The sequence below is a fragment of the Tauraco erythrolophus genome, chromosome Z, assembly GCF_009769465.1.
Source record: "Tauraco erythrolophus isolate bTauEry1 chromosome Z, bTauEry1.pri, whole genome shotgun sequence".
In the NCBI taxonomy this organism is placed as follows: Eukaryota; Metazoa; Chordata; class Aves; order Musophagiformes; family Musophagidae; genus Tauraco; species Tauraco erythrolophus.
The window spans coordinates 15383011-15399141 of record NC_141496.1 but is presented as its reverse complement, the minus strand read 5'-3'; the positions used below and the strand labels follow the sequence as shown (position 1 = coordinate 15399141).

Below are 16131 nucleotides of genomic sequence, written 5' to 3'. Positions count from 1 at the left end.
CTGTATAAACAATATTTTATGTCTTGTTTTGAAAACCACTGGTATAGTAAATTTTACATAAAAGACTGCAAAATAATATAAATGGATTTAAACAGATCTTTACAATAAGAAATTCAAATGGAAACAGACAAGTACCAAAGAGAAGTAAAAAAATTTATTGCAGTATTCGTTCCACCAGATTTGCTGGGGATCCCTTTTCTTGTATTATTTCAGGGTGACCTAATACATCAAAATCTACATTTACAAAAACTCCTCCTGCAGATAGGTCATAGATACTGCATGCTTTTTTTTTTTTCTTTCCTTTTTTTTTTTTTCTTCAACAGAATAAATTATATATCCAGGAGATTCTGCCATTTTACAGCCTGGAAAAACAATGCTTCCCTGGAAACTGGGCTAAGCTAAAGAAAGCCATCCGCTGCTAGGTTAAACTCCAAGAACACTTTATTAAGAACATTAACAGACTAATTTCCAACATTCACTTGTTTATTTTTTTTAAACAGAAAGGTTTTTTTTCCAAGATATAAACAATTTTTTTGTTAAACTATAATACAGTGGGAGTAAAAATGAACTGAGAAGTTTCTGCTGCACAACAGCGAAGGAAGCTCCCACAAAAATGTTTACCAAACATCTCCTTTTTTCCCGCGTCCCAGGTTCCATTCTTACTCTTCATTTAACTGATTTTTTTTTTTTTTTTTTTTTGCCAGAAAGTTGATACTTCAAGTTTTTCTGTCATTTCAATTCCTGTAAATTTGGCTGCATGTACAAATTCATTAGCTGGAAGTTCCATCCTTGGCGGCATACAGCGATCGTAAAGTCTGCACAACTTTATTAGTCAGCTTATTAGCACTCGTTAGAGCAATTTTTTTGTAAATAATGTCTGACTCTTTAATAGTGTCTACCCAAGGCACCAGTTTGCGGCCATCACGGCGCTTAGCCTCAGTCCAGGAGCCACTGTAGGAGCCTGCCATCCACTGAACACTGAAGCCATTGCTGGTTTTCTGTACTACTCTTGCAATTTGTGGTCGGTCTTTGTACTTTGGACAGCAAATAGCGATGACATCCATGACATCAACACTTTCATTCATCTGTGCTGCCAACTCCGTAGAGTCTGAATTTCGTTTTGACCTTCTCAATGACTAAAACATTGGGGGGAAAAAAGACCAAGTGTTACACAAAAGAACTTTAGTGAAATTATTGCTTTTATTGCTTTTAATCCCTTGACGCCGGGAGTTGGGATTTCCCGGCACACATTCCATTGCCGGCAATGAGACGCACCGCGACCGCCAGCGCCAAGGGGTTAACATATCCTTGTAAAACCACATACTCTTAATTTGTACCCGTGTCTTTATCTCTTATTGATATATAAAATTATATATACACATGAATCATAAAGCTACATAAAAACTTGGCAACAATAAAAAGGATAACACACAGTACATTCCAAAGGAAAATTAATAACTTTTTATACGGGATAAATCTCATTTTCTAGGTTGTTGGTTTTTTTTCGTTGGTTTTTTTTTTTTTTTATTGTCTTTTCTGTTAAACTTTCTACAAAAGTTGTATAAACGGTTAAGTAGAGAATCTCTATCTACAAAATGCTTTCTTTCATGTGGATTACATTACTTGGTGTACATTTAATATAATAGACTGACATTTATAAGCACATAAAAATCATTTTACGTAATACGCTGCGAAATACGTTGACTCCTCCTCCGCCTCACCCCTGAAGTGCCTCCTCCTCTATCCTCCCCATCACTTTCATCGTCCTCTGTCTCAGCTGCATTGTTTTTAGGGCTGCCTCCTCCAAGCAGCGAGGTAATTGCTTTGTTCCGAGCATTTGTGCTAGCTGACACCTCTCCATCTTCTTCCTCTTCATCAGGATCCAAATGTTCCATAAGGAGCTTGAACTATTAAAAAAAAAAGATTAGTCCACATTGTAACTTTAAAAATAGACGTTTATATCATACTACATTAAATAAAAAAAAACAAACAGCAAGGTAAAACAAACGGCAGGCAACTTCAAACTTGAACAGCTTATGCTTTGTTCTACAAACTTTTTACTGTCCTCTTTTTTTTTAGTAGATATGAAAAAGCTTTCTTCCTATGTTTCCAAAATTCTAAGTTTCCAATTCTTCTCTAATTGGTATTTAAAGATTGCAGGGGGGAAGTAATTACTAGATCTAGTCTCTGTTCCTATGATGGAAACAGTCAGGGATAAAGTGAACAAGTTATATGGGGGATGTATACAAGAAATAAGAAAAATACTCCATAAAGATTAACATCCTTTAGATGAAATTAATTTTCATTGTTTTTAAACTTATTAGAAGTCTTTGAAAGACAGTCCTGCTAAACATCCTGAAAGGAAGTGGTGAGTTATCAGTATATGGCATAAGATTATCAGGAAATCAACATTTTGAAACGTTCATCCAGTACATCAGCATCTACTTTAAGTTTATACTGAGTTACCTAGTTTGAAAGAACTTTAGGTTTTCTGCAAAGCAACTTTACTTACATCTAAGTACTGTTTTACTATACTCCTCTTCACTTCTTCAGTGATCTTGGAATTAGCCATATCACTCCGCAGAAAATCCAGAGTTTGTTTTGGATGGAAATGCACTCCTGTTTTCCTATTTATCGCTTTGTCATAAACTTTTGCAGATTCAGATGGAGAATATTTCTGAATTTTACTGTTTAAAGAAAACAAAAGGGAAGAGCTTTTAAGGAAAGTCCAAAGTAATTTTGAGGAAAAGTCATTAAAATCTTCAGTATAAGTTGTTATATTTTAATGATTCCATATACTATAGACATTCTGGTAAGAAATGAAATCATTGCTTTTCCTAAGCCAAAGTTTCATCACATTCAATTTATCATGTTTATGTTTTTTCTCTTAACACAAATCTAACGCTTAAACAATTAGTTTCAATCAACTTTTTTAAAAAACTTCCAAACTTAATCCTTACAAAGAATTCACTAGATGACAAGATGGCCTATTATCTAAATATCCTTACCTATCTGAGAATCCACAGAGGTTCTTTAAATGCTGTTTCAGCATCAAAAGTAATAATATGCCTTGGGAGACATTTGCAAATTCAATTAAAGGAGCTGAATTTTCTGGTAAACATTTCATCACAGCATTTATATCATTTTCTTCATCAGAATCTGAATCAGAGTCTACTCGTTTCCGTAACCTCCGAGGCTTAGAAGCTTCCTCCTCACTTTCGCTCCCACTACCACTGTTACTGTCACTTTCAGTCTCCTCATCTGATGAAGGTTTTCTTTCCTTTTTTTTGTCTTTCACCATAGACTGGAAGACAGAGAAGTGAAGACACATTCAGAATTAGAGTAAGTAGCATAATGTACATTTCTAAAATGCTTTCCAAAATCATTACTGGCTTAAATTAGCAAGAATTTCCTGAACAATATTAATAATTTTTACTAATGGCTTTAAACTGAAAGAGGGTAGATTTCAATTAAATACAAGGAAGAAACTCTTCACTCTGAGGGTGGAGAGACCCCGGAACAGGCTGCCCAGAGAAGCTGTGAATGCCCCATCCCTGGAAGTGTTCAAGACCAGATTGGATGGGGCTTCCAACCCAAACCATTATATGATTCTATAACTTACAACTCAGTATTCAAAATAAAAATTACTTATGGCAAAAAGATGCTGAAAAATTTATTTAAAGCTCACATTTTTTGCAAAATGGGTACAGAACTGAAGCAACAAGTACTGCACTGGCATATTATTCTTAACAGACTGCTCAAGCTTGTTAGCAGGGACAGTAGTATGCAGTAGAAGGCCAAATACTCTAAATTAGGAAGAAAACTCTTTTTCTTTCACCTGGATAACATTTCTGTGTGTCATGTGGATTTCTATACGTATTTTGGTAGAGACTAGTCCAAGCTGGTTTCAATCCTTCTCTCTTAAAATTCTATGATACTAATTACACTGCTGACCAGAGAAACCCTCAAGTGATCATACACAGTATTAATAATAATCAGTTCCACTACTTGTAGAGCTACAGAATTTCACACATGCACTACGGCTGCACATAGTGTGATTTTTGATAACACAGAACCTAAGATGTCCTAAGAAGGATCTCATCCTTTCTGTGCTGGGCGCTACACCTTGGTCCCCAGTCTGAAGAAGGCACTGTCTCTTTTTAGCAGATTAAAAATCGGCTTTGATCGGGTGAGAATTGAAAGCAGTGTACTTCCCAGGCATCAACACTGACTTGTACTTACTAGTTGGATTGGATATTCTAGAAACAGGTGTGCTTCCTGAAAGATTGCACCTTCTGAAAACAAGGTGACTGGTGACAGCCAACGTGGCTTCACTAAGAGAAAATCCTGCCTGACTAATTTGGTGGCCTTCTATGATGGGGTTACAGCATTGGTGGATAAGGGAAGAGCAACTGACATCGTCTACCTGGACTTGCCCAAAGCATTTGATACTGTCCCACATGACATCCTTGTCTCTAAATTGGAGAGACATGGATTTGACGATGGACCATTCGATGGATAAGGAATTGGCTGGGTGGTTGTAGTCAGAGTTGCGGTCAACGGTTCAATGTCCAAGTGGAAGCCAGTGACGAGTGGTGTTCCTCAGGGGTCAGTATTGTGACTGATGCTGTTTAAAATCTTTGTTGGTGACATGGACAGTGGGATCGAGTGCACCCTCAGCAAGTTTGCAGATGACACCAAGATGTGTGGCGTTGTGGACAGGCTGAAGGGAAGGGATGCCATCCAGAGGGACCTTGACAGGCTGGAGAGATGGGCCTGTGAGAACCTCATGAAGTTCAACAAGGCCAAGTGCAAGGTGCTGCACATGGGTCGGGGCAATCCCAAGCACAAGTACAGGCTGGGCGGAGAATGGATTGAGAGGAGCCCTGAGGAAAAGGACTTGGGAGTGCTGGTGGATGAGAAGCTCAACACGAGCCAGCAACTGGATTTTATTATTAAAATCATAGAAACCACAATAAACCTGTATTTCACGATGATTCTGGGTTCATGTGCTTCCAGATACATGCAATTAATTATTATTCAGCAATATCAGGGAACGATATAGATTTGATATTAAGATCTCAACATTCATCATTCTTTTTTAATAATGTAAGCAGCAATGTAAGGAAAGATTTTAACTGGTGTTTACCGGATGCAGGCCAGAACAGAGAGAGTTGCTTGTTTTTAACTACTGGTTACGAAGCAAAGCTACTGGTCCATATCATAGTAATGGTACTGTATTCACTGAAAAATCGAACAATTATAGGGAAGCTTATGTTGCCACCATAACAAATACACTAAAATGTAAATGTACATACCTCTTTAAATGACTGTAGTAAGTTGCTACCAGAAACTGATAGTGTAATGTCTATATGATGCATTATAAACAGTGGCTCTTCCTGTGTTTGATAAGGAAAACAGGCTAGATTGTCTGCTATGTACAAGAGCATATTCACCTCTGTTTTCTGGAAGTTAAAAAAAAAGTACATATGAATACACATACAGATATCTTAGATTTATACACTTATTCTGTGTTCCTAACAGTCCAGAGCAAAAACGTATCACAAATTTTATTTTACATACTCCCCCAAACCCACTTTAAACAACATATATATATGCAAAATTTAGTCATACCTGAAGATACACTATTTCTGATTAGTCCAAACTAGGTATAAAACGGTACAGAATGTTGCAGAAGTAATAAATGCATTCTATTATATAGGTAATATTACATAGCTAAATACCTTATATTACAAAGGAGAACAAATATGTCAATCATTATGTCATAAAAACACACCATAAAAGGAGAATTTAAGGTTGTAATGCTGCATTTTAATTTCTTTTTAAGTAAAGAAGATGTGATGCTTACTGCAGTATCGTCAAAGAGGTTGAGTAAAGAAATTAGAAACGCTCGTCTGTGTTGACGGTTCCCTCGGATCATGGAGTATAGGTGTGAACACAATGCACTGGATGATTCATCATGTCTAAAACCTCTTACAGGATCTTTTGGGCAGGTATTAATCGCCTGTTGTACCTGGTAGGACATCTTCATACCAGCCACTGCTTTCATCTGAAACGGAAACGTATTTATTTAAACCATTGCCTTCAAAGCAGTAAATCTTACTCCTTTTAAGTGGATGCTTATCTGAAGTTTAACTTCCAAACACGCACTGAGATGATACTACCTTTTGCATTGGCAAACAGATTAAAACAAAACTTGTGGCAAAGGTCAGAATGCCTTGTGAACTGCTTTCAATGTAAATCCTGTTAGAAACATACAGCTAATCTGTTTACCTACTACAGCCAGGTATTCCAATTTGAAGTTTTTAAGAACACCGACACGTTTTCATACATGAACAGAGTATTTTACCAAATGCGTATGCTTGATGTCACTTGTAGTGAAACCAACAACTGAGTCCGTCTTAGCAGAACAGGACTAACAAACAGAAAATGAAGGGTTTTTTGCATATATCCTGTAATTTCCAGATGATTTTACTTACTTCAAAGCTCCTCCTCTAGTTTCAGAACAAACTGAATCCCTGGTAAGGCTGCATATCCAACTCTCCTCATACCACCTCTGCTGCTGTTTAGCGAAATTGTCTCTTCATCCATACATTGCCTTAGATCCCAGCTGCCTACACAGCAAATTTCATCTGCTCGCCGTCACCTACTCAGATATCTGTTTGGATGCTGCCAATGGTGCAATGCCCCAGTCACAGTAGAATACAGACAGCAGACAGGAGAAGTCCCACACTGAAGTACACACACTGATCCTAGACTGGGGCCTTCTGAATTAAGGAGAGGGTGCTGCAGCTCAGTTTCAGATCTTAAGCAGAATTGTTGGCATTATGCCACAACTCCCAAAGTCCTCACTTAGCCCTCAGATTCTCCTTTCAGCACGATCCCTCATATCTAGACAGCTTCCTATGCTCCTTCATGCTTAGATTACAACTTATGAAGCCTTGATGCCTTAATGTTCTAACACACATACACTAAGGACTTCTACTTTTACAAGGTGTTCTCTTCCCTAGTCCACTGATACAAGAAAATCATTGCTAAACATGATGAAAAAGCTGTCCTTAACTCTTATCCAATAAATGCTCTTAAGAACTACTCAGTGAGGAAAACAGAACTGTGAATTATAAATTAAAGGAAATTTTGGACTGGAAGAGACACTTCAAGTTCTTATACCCTCTCTTTCTAAGAATAAGGAATCTCCAAACAGGAAGAAGAGTTGAGATCAGCTTTACAACTGCTAATAGTTACTGTTTATTTGTTACTTTACATTCTTTTTCTGCAGCTGAGACATATTCAGGTGTTAAACCACTAGAGAACATAACAGTATTTCGTAAAATGTTAAATGAGAATTACTTACATGAATGAACCCAGCATATTTTTTGTCTATTTCCACCAACTGCTGGTCAGCTTTATTTCGCATAGAGGGCTCTGGATCTGTGCCCATAGCAATTAAGTACGGCACACACTTGAAAAACAAACAAAACAATTATTCAAAGTCATTGTACCTCCTCTTTCTCAGTCTTTGTTCTTCTATTACACTATTGTTCTTCTTATACTCTATGGCAGAAACTAGAATACAATGCTCTGTGCAACATACTACCTGCCTACTTTTTGCAAGCAAATAGTACAAAATACATGAGAGACCAGCATTATAAATTATAGAAGTTGTGTGAGCTTTCAGGTAGCACCTCCCTTTCTCTCAAACTCTAAAGCCAATTTATACTACAAAAAATGCCATTTAAAAAACCAAACCACCACGACTGAACATGCACAATGGCTGCAGTATAAAAAAAAAAAATCATTACAAAAACATTATGTAAGCAAAGAATAATGGAGATGATGACTGAAGTTCTGACATTGTCTGTGAAATTCCATAGTGTTTGGAGGACATCGGGATTCAGGTGGAGCCAAGCTGACACGTTTGCCAGGATAAAGAATCAAATAAAGAAAATAACTTGGCATAGACCTGAAATTTATAACAGAAATATGCTCCAATGTATGTTTGTACGTGTTTTTTAGGCACTGGCTGGGCTTTTACACCTTGATCCAAAAGAGGAAAATAGAGCATTTGGAATCTCGCTGGCTAAACAACATAAAACAGATTTCAAAATACGCTTTCTGTAAAGGCCCCTTGCTACAATAAGAAATTACTGTGAGATATTTGGAAAAGAAAAACTGGAAACTCAAGTAGCAAGAGTGAAAACCTCTGAAAACCTGAATAACAATGTCTCCCATCATAAAAGCCTACCATACCTGAACAGGATGGATGAGACCCTGGTTTAACGTCAGTGCAATGACATTTAGAGCAAAGTGGCGTACACTGGACTGGGTATGAAAGAAAGCCTCAAGGACCTGTTTGAGATACAGCTGCATGATGGAACTACTCATCCCTGAGGAAATATCACCCATTTCTTTCAGGTCTTCCTGTTTTGCTACTTTTTTCCCTGTGAAAAGGACAAAAGCAATAGCACACTCACCACAGTATAATAATTTAGTTCGCCAACACTTCAGGCTTGCTGATCTTTAAGCTTTACAATACATACACATTTCAGCTGTCTTAAAATGTGTTTATGATCTCATGAAACATAGAACAGTCTGGTGGTAAATATACACCAAAAAGCTAGAGAGATGTGACTTTAATTAAAGCCTTGTTCCTTAACAAAAGTTCTTCATCTAAAACATTTCTTACCTTGTATTTATTATTTCTTATCTGCAAATTAACCTTATAGGAGATTTTGATAAAAAGTATTACTACTTTTTATCAAAAGAAAGTAGTAATATCATTACAGCAAGTAATATCATTACAGCAATTATGCATTTTGGATTGTTTCCAGGATTTACGCATCTTGAAAGTAAATAATGTAGCTATTATGTGTATACACCTATACACATAATGAATTTTTGAAAAGTATTCTACAATACTTTGGGTACAATATCACTTATCTGATAACAATCTTAAGTGACTCAGTTCACACATATAGTAACTGTATGCAAGAAAGCTGGGTTTTGCATGCCTCATTAGCACAGAAGAACTCAGCACTTACAGTCTCTGTCTGCCTGCTGCATCCGTGTATCCTCCTCCTGCAAGTAGGTCTGGAGGTTTTTTAACACCTGGATTTTTAAGTTTACTGAACAGTTCTTATCTGAAAGAATGCTGTTGTACAGAGTCTTTACCTCCTGTTCGAACATTAAACTTGGGTGTTGTATAAATGCAAATCCTAAGGGTGGAAAAAAAAGGAAATATTCCACATTATTATCATCTAAGTCTTTCTTCAAAATAGAGGTATGAAATTTATCTCCTTCCAACAGCATAGCGTTTTCTAGTCCAAACAGTATTGCTTTTCCACATGGACACCATCCATAGCTTACAAGGAGTTCTGTTAGCCATGACAGTTCTATTAGCCATGACTCTGTTTGATGGATAAAGATGAGGTGTTGACCCCAGGCAGCTGTATTAAGAAGAGTTACACAGGTCTGGAAGCATGTGCAGTGTAGCAGCCTGCATCTGAATGATTAGGAGCTCTTAAAAGAACAAGGGAGGAACATTACCAAAAATTACTCATTGTTTTTCTAACACATTTGGAGAAAAACATTCTGTTGAAACTGTGAAGAGTTATTCATATGGAGGCAGAGTAAATGTGGAAAAAATCATAATTATCTCAAGTATTTAAAAATATAATCTTAAAAGAAAAAGAACAGTGAACCTAGTAAAATTTATACCTTTCATTGTCATTAATCATGTACCTATTAAGTCTTCTCTTGAAAACTATTTGAGGCGTTCCCAAGACTACATATGTTGGAAGATACAAACTATACAATTGCTTTTAGCTGCAGCCTTACTCTTATCAAGGAACTGATTATTCTTAGTCTACATTTCATAAAAACTTTTCTAAATTAGTGACACTATATAATATTTTAGATCACATATGTATATTTAGAAGTGCTGCTGACCAACTCTTACAGCTCTCATAAAAAAACAGTAATAGGAAAATAACATCCCAATTTATATTACTGTTAACTACTTTATTTATTTATTTATAAGACTGTTCAAGAAAAGCAGACATTAAATGTATTTTTAATGACCACAGGAAACTAAGATTCTGAATGAATACACAGAAAACACATGAATATAAAAGAAGAATGGGGAGAAAAAAAATGAAAGCAAATAAAATTATGGAAAAATAATGTATAAAAATAGCTGTAACAAGGGGAAGGCAGAGTCACGTTTTTAAAACTGGCTCCAAACACACAGAGAAGACAGTGTAGGTAAAGGCTATGGCCAGGGCAAGACCTCAGTGTGTTTGAGATCTCGTTTCGGTCTCAAAACAAGAAGCAGAGAGAAGCAGGTGAGGTGGAGGGGAAAGAGGAGAAAAAGAAATGACAATGGTCTTTGGAGCATGTGGTAGTATTGTGCACTCTCTACAGGTGTAGACCGATGTTTTAACTTGGATCACTTTTGAGCAAGTCCAACCCATTTCTTAATATTAAAAATGAAAAGCACATCCATGTATGTGTAACAACCCATAACACTTTTTTTTTTTTCTTTCATTCACTTGAAGGAGTCTAAACCATCAGTATTCTTAAGGAAATTCTTATGTTTCCATACCCTGTAAGCCGGGAAGAAATCTTACTTGCCTTAAGAATTTGTCATAGGAGATGAAAAAGGGCACCTGCTGTGTTCTTTTAAGACTGACTTCACATCTCAGGGCTGCCCTCACACTACTTCTCTTTATACCCTTGTTTTCACTATAAGAGTCAGCACTGAACTTGGCTGAGTAAGACACTACCTGTTAGATACTTATAGGTTTAGCTAAATTTACTAACAAAATTTTATATCTTCAACCTGCTTGCAAGTACACATCTGGAAGAGAATCATCACCATAATCATTAAGCTTATGGTTAAGCTTAATTCCTCAACAGCAGTGACAGATCCCAAAGCAAAGGCTACAACCATTTGGTGTCCTTACTGAAGTAACAAACTAACAATTGTCCATAAGAAAGTACACATGCTTCACACGATGCTTTCACTGTGTATAAATGTTGAATTAACTTGCTGGTCCTTTTCCACCTTATTGCTGCACACAAAGATTGAATGGCTTTGACAACTTTGCTCAATTACCGGCCTGTAAGGTGGAACTTTTTTTCCATCTACCACATCTCCATACATCCAACAGCTACCCTCAAAACAAACTATACTTAAATGAGATCAATAAATCACTGAAAAACAGTTGCCTGGGGTTTAGGTAAAATAAAGACTGATATGCTTACAGTCAGAGAAAAAAAAACAAACCTGAAGAACGCCTGCAGACAGCCACCCCCACTTCACCCTCTTCCCTCAAACTGATCACAATTCAGTCTATATTTTAGAAATATTTTTGGCTAATGCAACATTCTCTACATCCACGAACAAAGCAATTAATTATGTCTATGGTTTAGACCGCAGTTCATATCTCACATGCAGCATTGTGTAGAAAAAATTAAATTAGACTGGACTACAGTAAGTGTTGTGCACCTTGATGTAATGCCTAGAAAAACTCTCAAGAAGTCCAGAAAACCAAAACATTGCTCCTGCAACAGAGGCAACAGTAAAGCCAGCCATTAATCCTGCTCAGATGTCTGAAATGGTTTCTCCTATAATATGAAATCAAGATTCAGTCAGGTCTTTATCCTTGGAGCCCTCCCTATCCTGAACTGAAGCAGGATAGCTGAAAAGTCCCCTAAACAGCAACATGAAGATGCAAATTCTTGTCCATGATTAAACTATACAATGCGAGCTTATATGCCTGGGGGACAGCTTTCTTTAGACTAAGCCACAACCATGAAGTGAACTCTTCCAAAAACCAAGGCCTCTCTGCCCAAACTCGATTCTCTCACATGTACAGTTTTTGTCCTTAAGCAGAGGATGAACATGACACAAACCACTCAATGGCAGCTCATGTACTACTGCAAGTCACTGAAATATGCAGACTATGAGATCATCTCATTGCCTTGCAAAATCTCACAGAGCACCATCCAGTTCATATAAACTGCCAGAGTTCCCTTGAATCCTGCAGAATATCTGACCCTATACACTTGAAATGTTAGAAGTTTTTCCAGCACTTTTCCTATTTGTTTTTCAACCATACTTTGTGGACTGAAAAACAAGATTTGGAGTTACAACATACTTGCATGTGGAGAAAAAAATAACATCTCCATTACTTTGGAAATCTGCTGTATTTTAAGACTTGGTCACACATCAAAAGGTATTCACTGTCAAATGCATCCACTCTGCTGCAGAAGTATGCAACTAGCAACCCTTTGACAACTTTTCTATTGCCAGTTCTCAAATAAAACAAGCAGTAACTTTTTATTCTAAACAAACTCCCTTGCCACTACACAAATACATTAATTCCTACTGATACACATGGATTTTTACTATAGCAGAACAATAAAAACTATTAGTATTTCTTACCAAGGCCAATAATGGCTTTTGTCTGTACTTCTTCATCTGAATGCTTTGTAAAATACATCAGCAGTTCAAGTACTTTATCCTTAATGTTAACCTGAGCAAATTGAAACAAAAATAATAGCTATTTGAAGATGAAACAGATGTTTTTAATCTCTTATAGAAACCATAAATATAAAAAAGAAAATGAAAAACACAACCTTATTGCATGGTCTTTGCAAAACCACGCATTTAAAAACCAAAAAGCTATACCATATGCATTATGAAAAAATACATAGCTTTGAGGGACTAGGAATAATGTGCTTTCAAATTAAAAGTGGAGCATTCAATGTATGTCAGACATGGAGAGTAAATACAAGTTATTTTACCTTACTGTTGCCCTTAAAATCTTCCTGATCAAAATCAAAATGCCGACACAGTGCTCCAACAGTGAAAAGCGATCTAAGGAGTGCTGGTTTATTGGCAGTAAGTATTGTACTGTTGGGGTCTTCTTGGTGTTGACTTTTTAATTTTGAAAGTGCACCTACAGTAAGATAAAAGTTTTGATCAAAGTGTTTGATACATCGAATCATGATGTATCCCAAAGATAAGACTCGTAACCAAAACTGAAAAGTGACAATTGCATGTTGTGGTTTTACTTACCATAGTATCTATTAAAACAGGCCCACACAAATTTATAATTCTGGGTGACCTTGTTCACAACAGCCCCGAGACAGCTCACACAATGCTGAACAACCTAAGAGCAAGGAAGAACAAATAAATTACACGTTTAGAAGTTAAAATTGAGGTTTTTGTGAACTTATGTAGGAAAAAACCATGAGGAACTAAAACTAACAATCTAATGGACGTAATGTCCATCTCCTAGACCGCTCTGAAAACCTGCTCTAACTTGCTAAATAAAGCAACACCACATACAAACTCTAGTAAACCAAGCACACTGATTTTTCACAGCTCAAAAGTTATCTTTATAATGAAAACAGACTTTCTTTAAATCAAAACCATGTACTTCAATGGAATCAACTGCTATTGAAAATTAAAATTTCAATAAGCAATTATAATTATCTAATTTTGATAAGCAATTAAAAGCTTACCGTCATGCCATATTTGATGATGAGTTTCATGAGGTCTTCCTCAATAGTGGCAAGAAAGGTCTCACTTGGGTGCTCCATGAGAGGCACTACAAGCTCTAAGATTTTCGCGACATTACAGATCACCATGAAATCATTCTGGGTCTGAAACAACAGTATTTATAACGTTTAACAGTTCTGGCCATGTTACCTATAAGCTAAGTATTATTAGGATGCACTGATAGTCAAAAATCCCAGCTCAAGCAAGGTATTTGGTACAGATCTAAAAGAATATTTATATAGTTCACATCTGCTAAGTTGTGCTGTAACTCAATGTGCCTTAAACAAAATGGGTAATACGTGTACAAATGTAGAAATTACAATTCAAATTATTACTGGTTTGCATTATCATGACTGTATATGTATTGTGAGGAATCCATAGAAAACATTTATCTATTAAAGATACATTCTTTCTAGGAACTGACTTTTTTTGACAAGTCAAGCTCACTAACCAGGATAGGATAATTCCCGAATGCTATTATCAAGCTATTTAACATACTCAAGCTGACAGCAGTGATTATACAATTAATCTCAACCTACCTAAGTACAAACCCAATGTAACCCACTGAATGGGTTGCAGCAACTGAATCATCAGACAACCCCTTCCTATACTGTTTCATCAGGAGCAGCTCTAAAAGTCTGTTGTACATGTGCCTAGAGAATGCTCCAGGGCTGAACCTGGAAAATGCTATGTTATACCTACAATCTAAGCTGACAACAATTATTCTCAAGACTGCCCTGGGCAGCTGACCTAATGCAATGGATTGCTGCCACCCACCCATGCTCCTCCTTGAGCAATGGCTGCATGATGCAGCCCTGCTTCTGCCAGATCAAGGGTTCATCACAACATGCCCTGAGGCAACTGTGCTAATCAAAACGGCAGGAATGTGCCATAATGTTTCAGACCGGGGGGTCATTTTACCAGATTGGGGGATTTCACCATTATAGCGCTCTACCACTATTGTGAACTAAATTGTCTTCCAGGGGAATACAAAAACAGTAGAGCTATGGAAGTGAGAGGCGATGTATGGAAGAGGAGCGGGACATTGCCCCCTTAATCCAAGGGGAAATGGTTAGCAACCTGCTACACCACTTAGACACACACAGGTCTATGGGGCTGGATGGGATCCACCTGAGGGTACTGAGGGAGCTGGTGGAAGTGCTCATCAATCCACTTTCCAGCATTTATCAGCAGTCCTGGCTAACGCGGGTGGTCTCGGTTGAGGGGAACTTAGAAAATGTGATGCCCATCTACAAGAACAGCTGGAAGGAGGATCTGGGGAACTATAGGCCTGTCAGTCTGACCTTGGTGCTTGGGAAAATTATGGAGCAGATCATCTTGAGTGTCGTCACGCGGTATGTACAGGATAACCAGGTGATCAGGCCCAGTAGCATGGGTTTATGAAAGGCAGGTCCTGCCTGACTAACCCAATCTCTTTCTATGACAAGATGATCCACTTAGTGGATGAGGGAAAGGCTGTGGGTGTTGTCTACCTGGATTCTAGTAAAGCCTTTAACACTGTTTCCCACAGATTTCTCCTGGAGAAACTGGCAGCTCACAGCTTGGACGGGCGTACACTTTGCTGGGTAAAAAACTGCTGGCTGGATGGCCGGGCCCCAAGAGTGGTGGTGAATGGAGTTCAATCCAGTTGGCGGCTGGTCACACATGATGCTCGGTAGGGCTCAGCACTGGGGCCAGTTCTGTTTAATACCTTTCCCAATGATCTAGATGAGGGTATCAAGTGCACCCTCAGTAAGTTTGCAGACAACTCCAAGCTGGGTGGGAGTGTTGATCTGCTTGAGGGTAGAAAGGCCCTACAGAGGGATCTGGACAGGCTGCATTGATGGGCTGAGGACAATTGTATGAGGTTCAACAAGTCCAAGTGTCAAGTCCTGCACTTGGGTCACCACAAGCCCAGGCAATACTACCGGCATGGGGAGATGTGGCTGGAAAGCTGCCCAGCAGAAAATGACCTGGAGGTGTTGGCTGATAGCCAGTTGAATATGAGGCAGCAGTGTGCCCAGGTGGCCAAGAAAGCCAAGAGCATCCTGGCTTGTATCAGAATTAGTGTGGCCAGCAGGATTAGGGAAGTGATTGTCTCCCTGTACTTAGCAATGGTGAGGCTGCACCTCAAATACTGTGTTCAGTTTTGGGCCCCTCACAATAAGAAAGACATTGGGGTGCTGGAGCGTGTCCAAAGAAGCGCAATAAAGCTGGTGAAGGGTCTACAGCACAAGTCTTCTGAGGAATGGCTGAGGGAACTGGGATTGTTTAGCCTGGAGAAAAAGAGGCTGAGGGGAGACCTTATTGCTCACTACAACTGCCTGAAAGGAGGCTGTAGCGAGGTGGGGGTAGGTCTCTTCTCCCACGTAACAAGTGACAGCACAAGAGGAAATGGCCTTAAATTGCGCCAGGGGAGTTTTAGATCGGATATTGCAAAAACTTCTTCACCAAAAGGGTTGACCAAGCATTGGAACAGGCTGTGCAGGAGATTGAGTCACAAAGACTGGAGGTATTTAAAAGACATGTAGATGTGGCAC

General features: G+C 38.1%; 1 protein-coding gene across 6 annotated transcripts in view; it reads right to left on the bottom strand.

Moving 5' to 3' along the window:
• Positions 1–329: 329 nt before the first annotated feature.
• NIPBL (NIPBL cohesin loading factor) overlaps positions 330–16131 on the bottom strand; it is a 173764-nt gene continuing 157962 nt past the window's right edge. For 5 of the 6 annotated variants that reach the window (XM_086629989.1, XM_086629990.1, XM_086629995.1 and 2 more), the window contains 13 exons: positions 13555–13695; positions 13106–13199; positions 12832–12986; positions 12470–12560; positions 9063–9236; positions 8272–8462; positions 7376–7483; positions 5870–6070; positions 5319–5465; positions 3009–3304; positions 2513–2687; positions 1722–1907; positions 330–1136 (listed from right to left, as the gene is read on the bottom strand). In XM_086629989.1, the coding sequence (XP_086486115.1) occupies positions 771–1136; positions 1722–1907; positions 2513–2687; positions 3009–3304; positions 5319–5465; positions 5870–6070; positions 7376–7483; positions 8272–8462; positions 9063–9236; positions 12470–12560; positions 12832–12986; positions 13106–13199; positions 13555–13695 (2325 nt within the window). In that variant the 3' untranslated portion in view covers positions 330–770. Of the gene's footprint in view, positions 1137–1680; positions 1908–2512; positions 2688–3008; positions 3305–5318; positions 5466–5869; positions 6071–7375; positions 7484–8271; positions 8463–9062; positions 9237–12469; positions 12561–12831; positions 12987–13105; positions 13200–13554; positions 13696–16131 lie in introns of all 6 variants that reach the window. The other variant, XM_086629991.1, reaches the window with a different exon arrangement.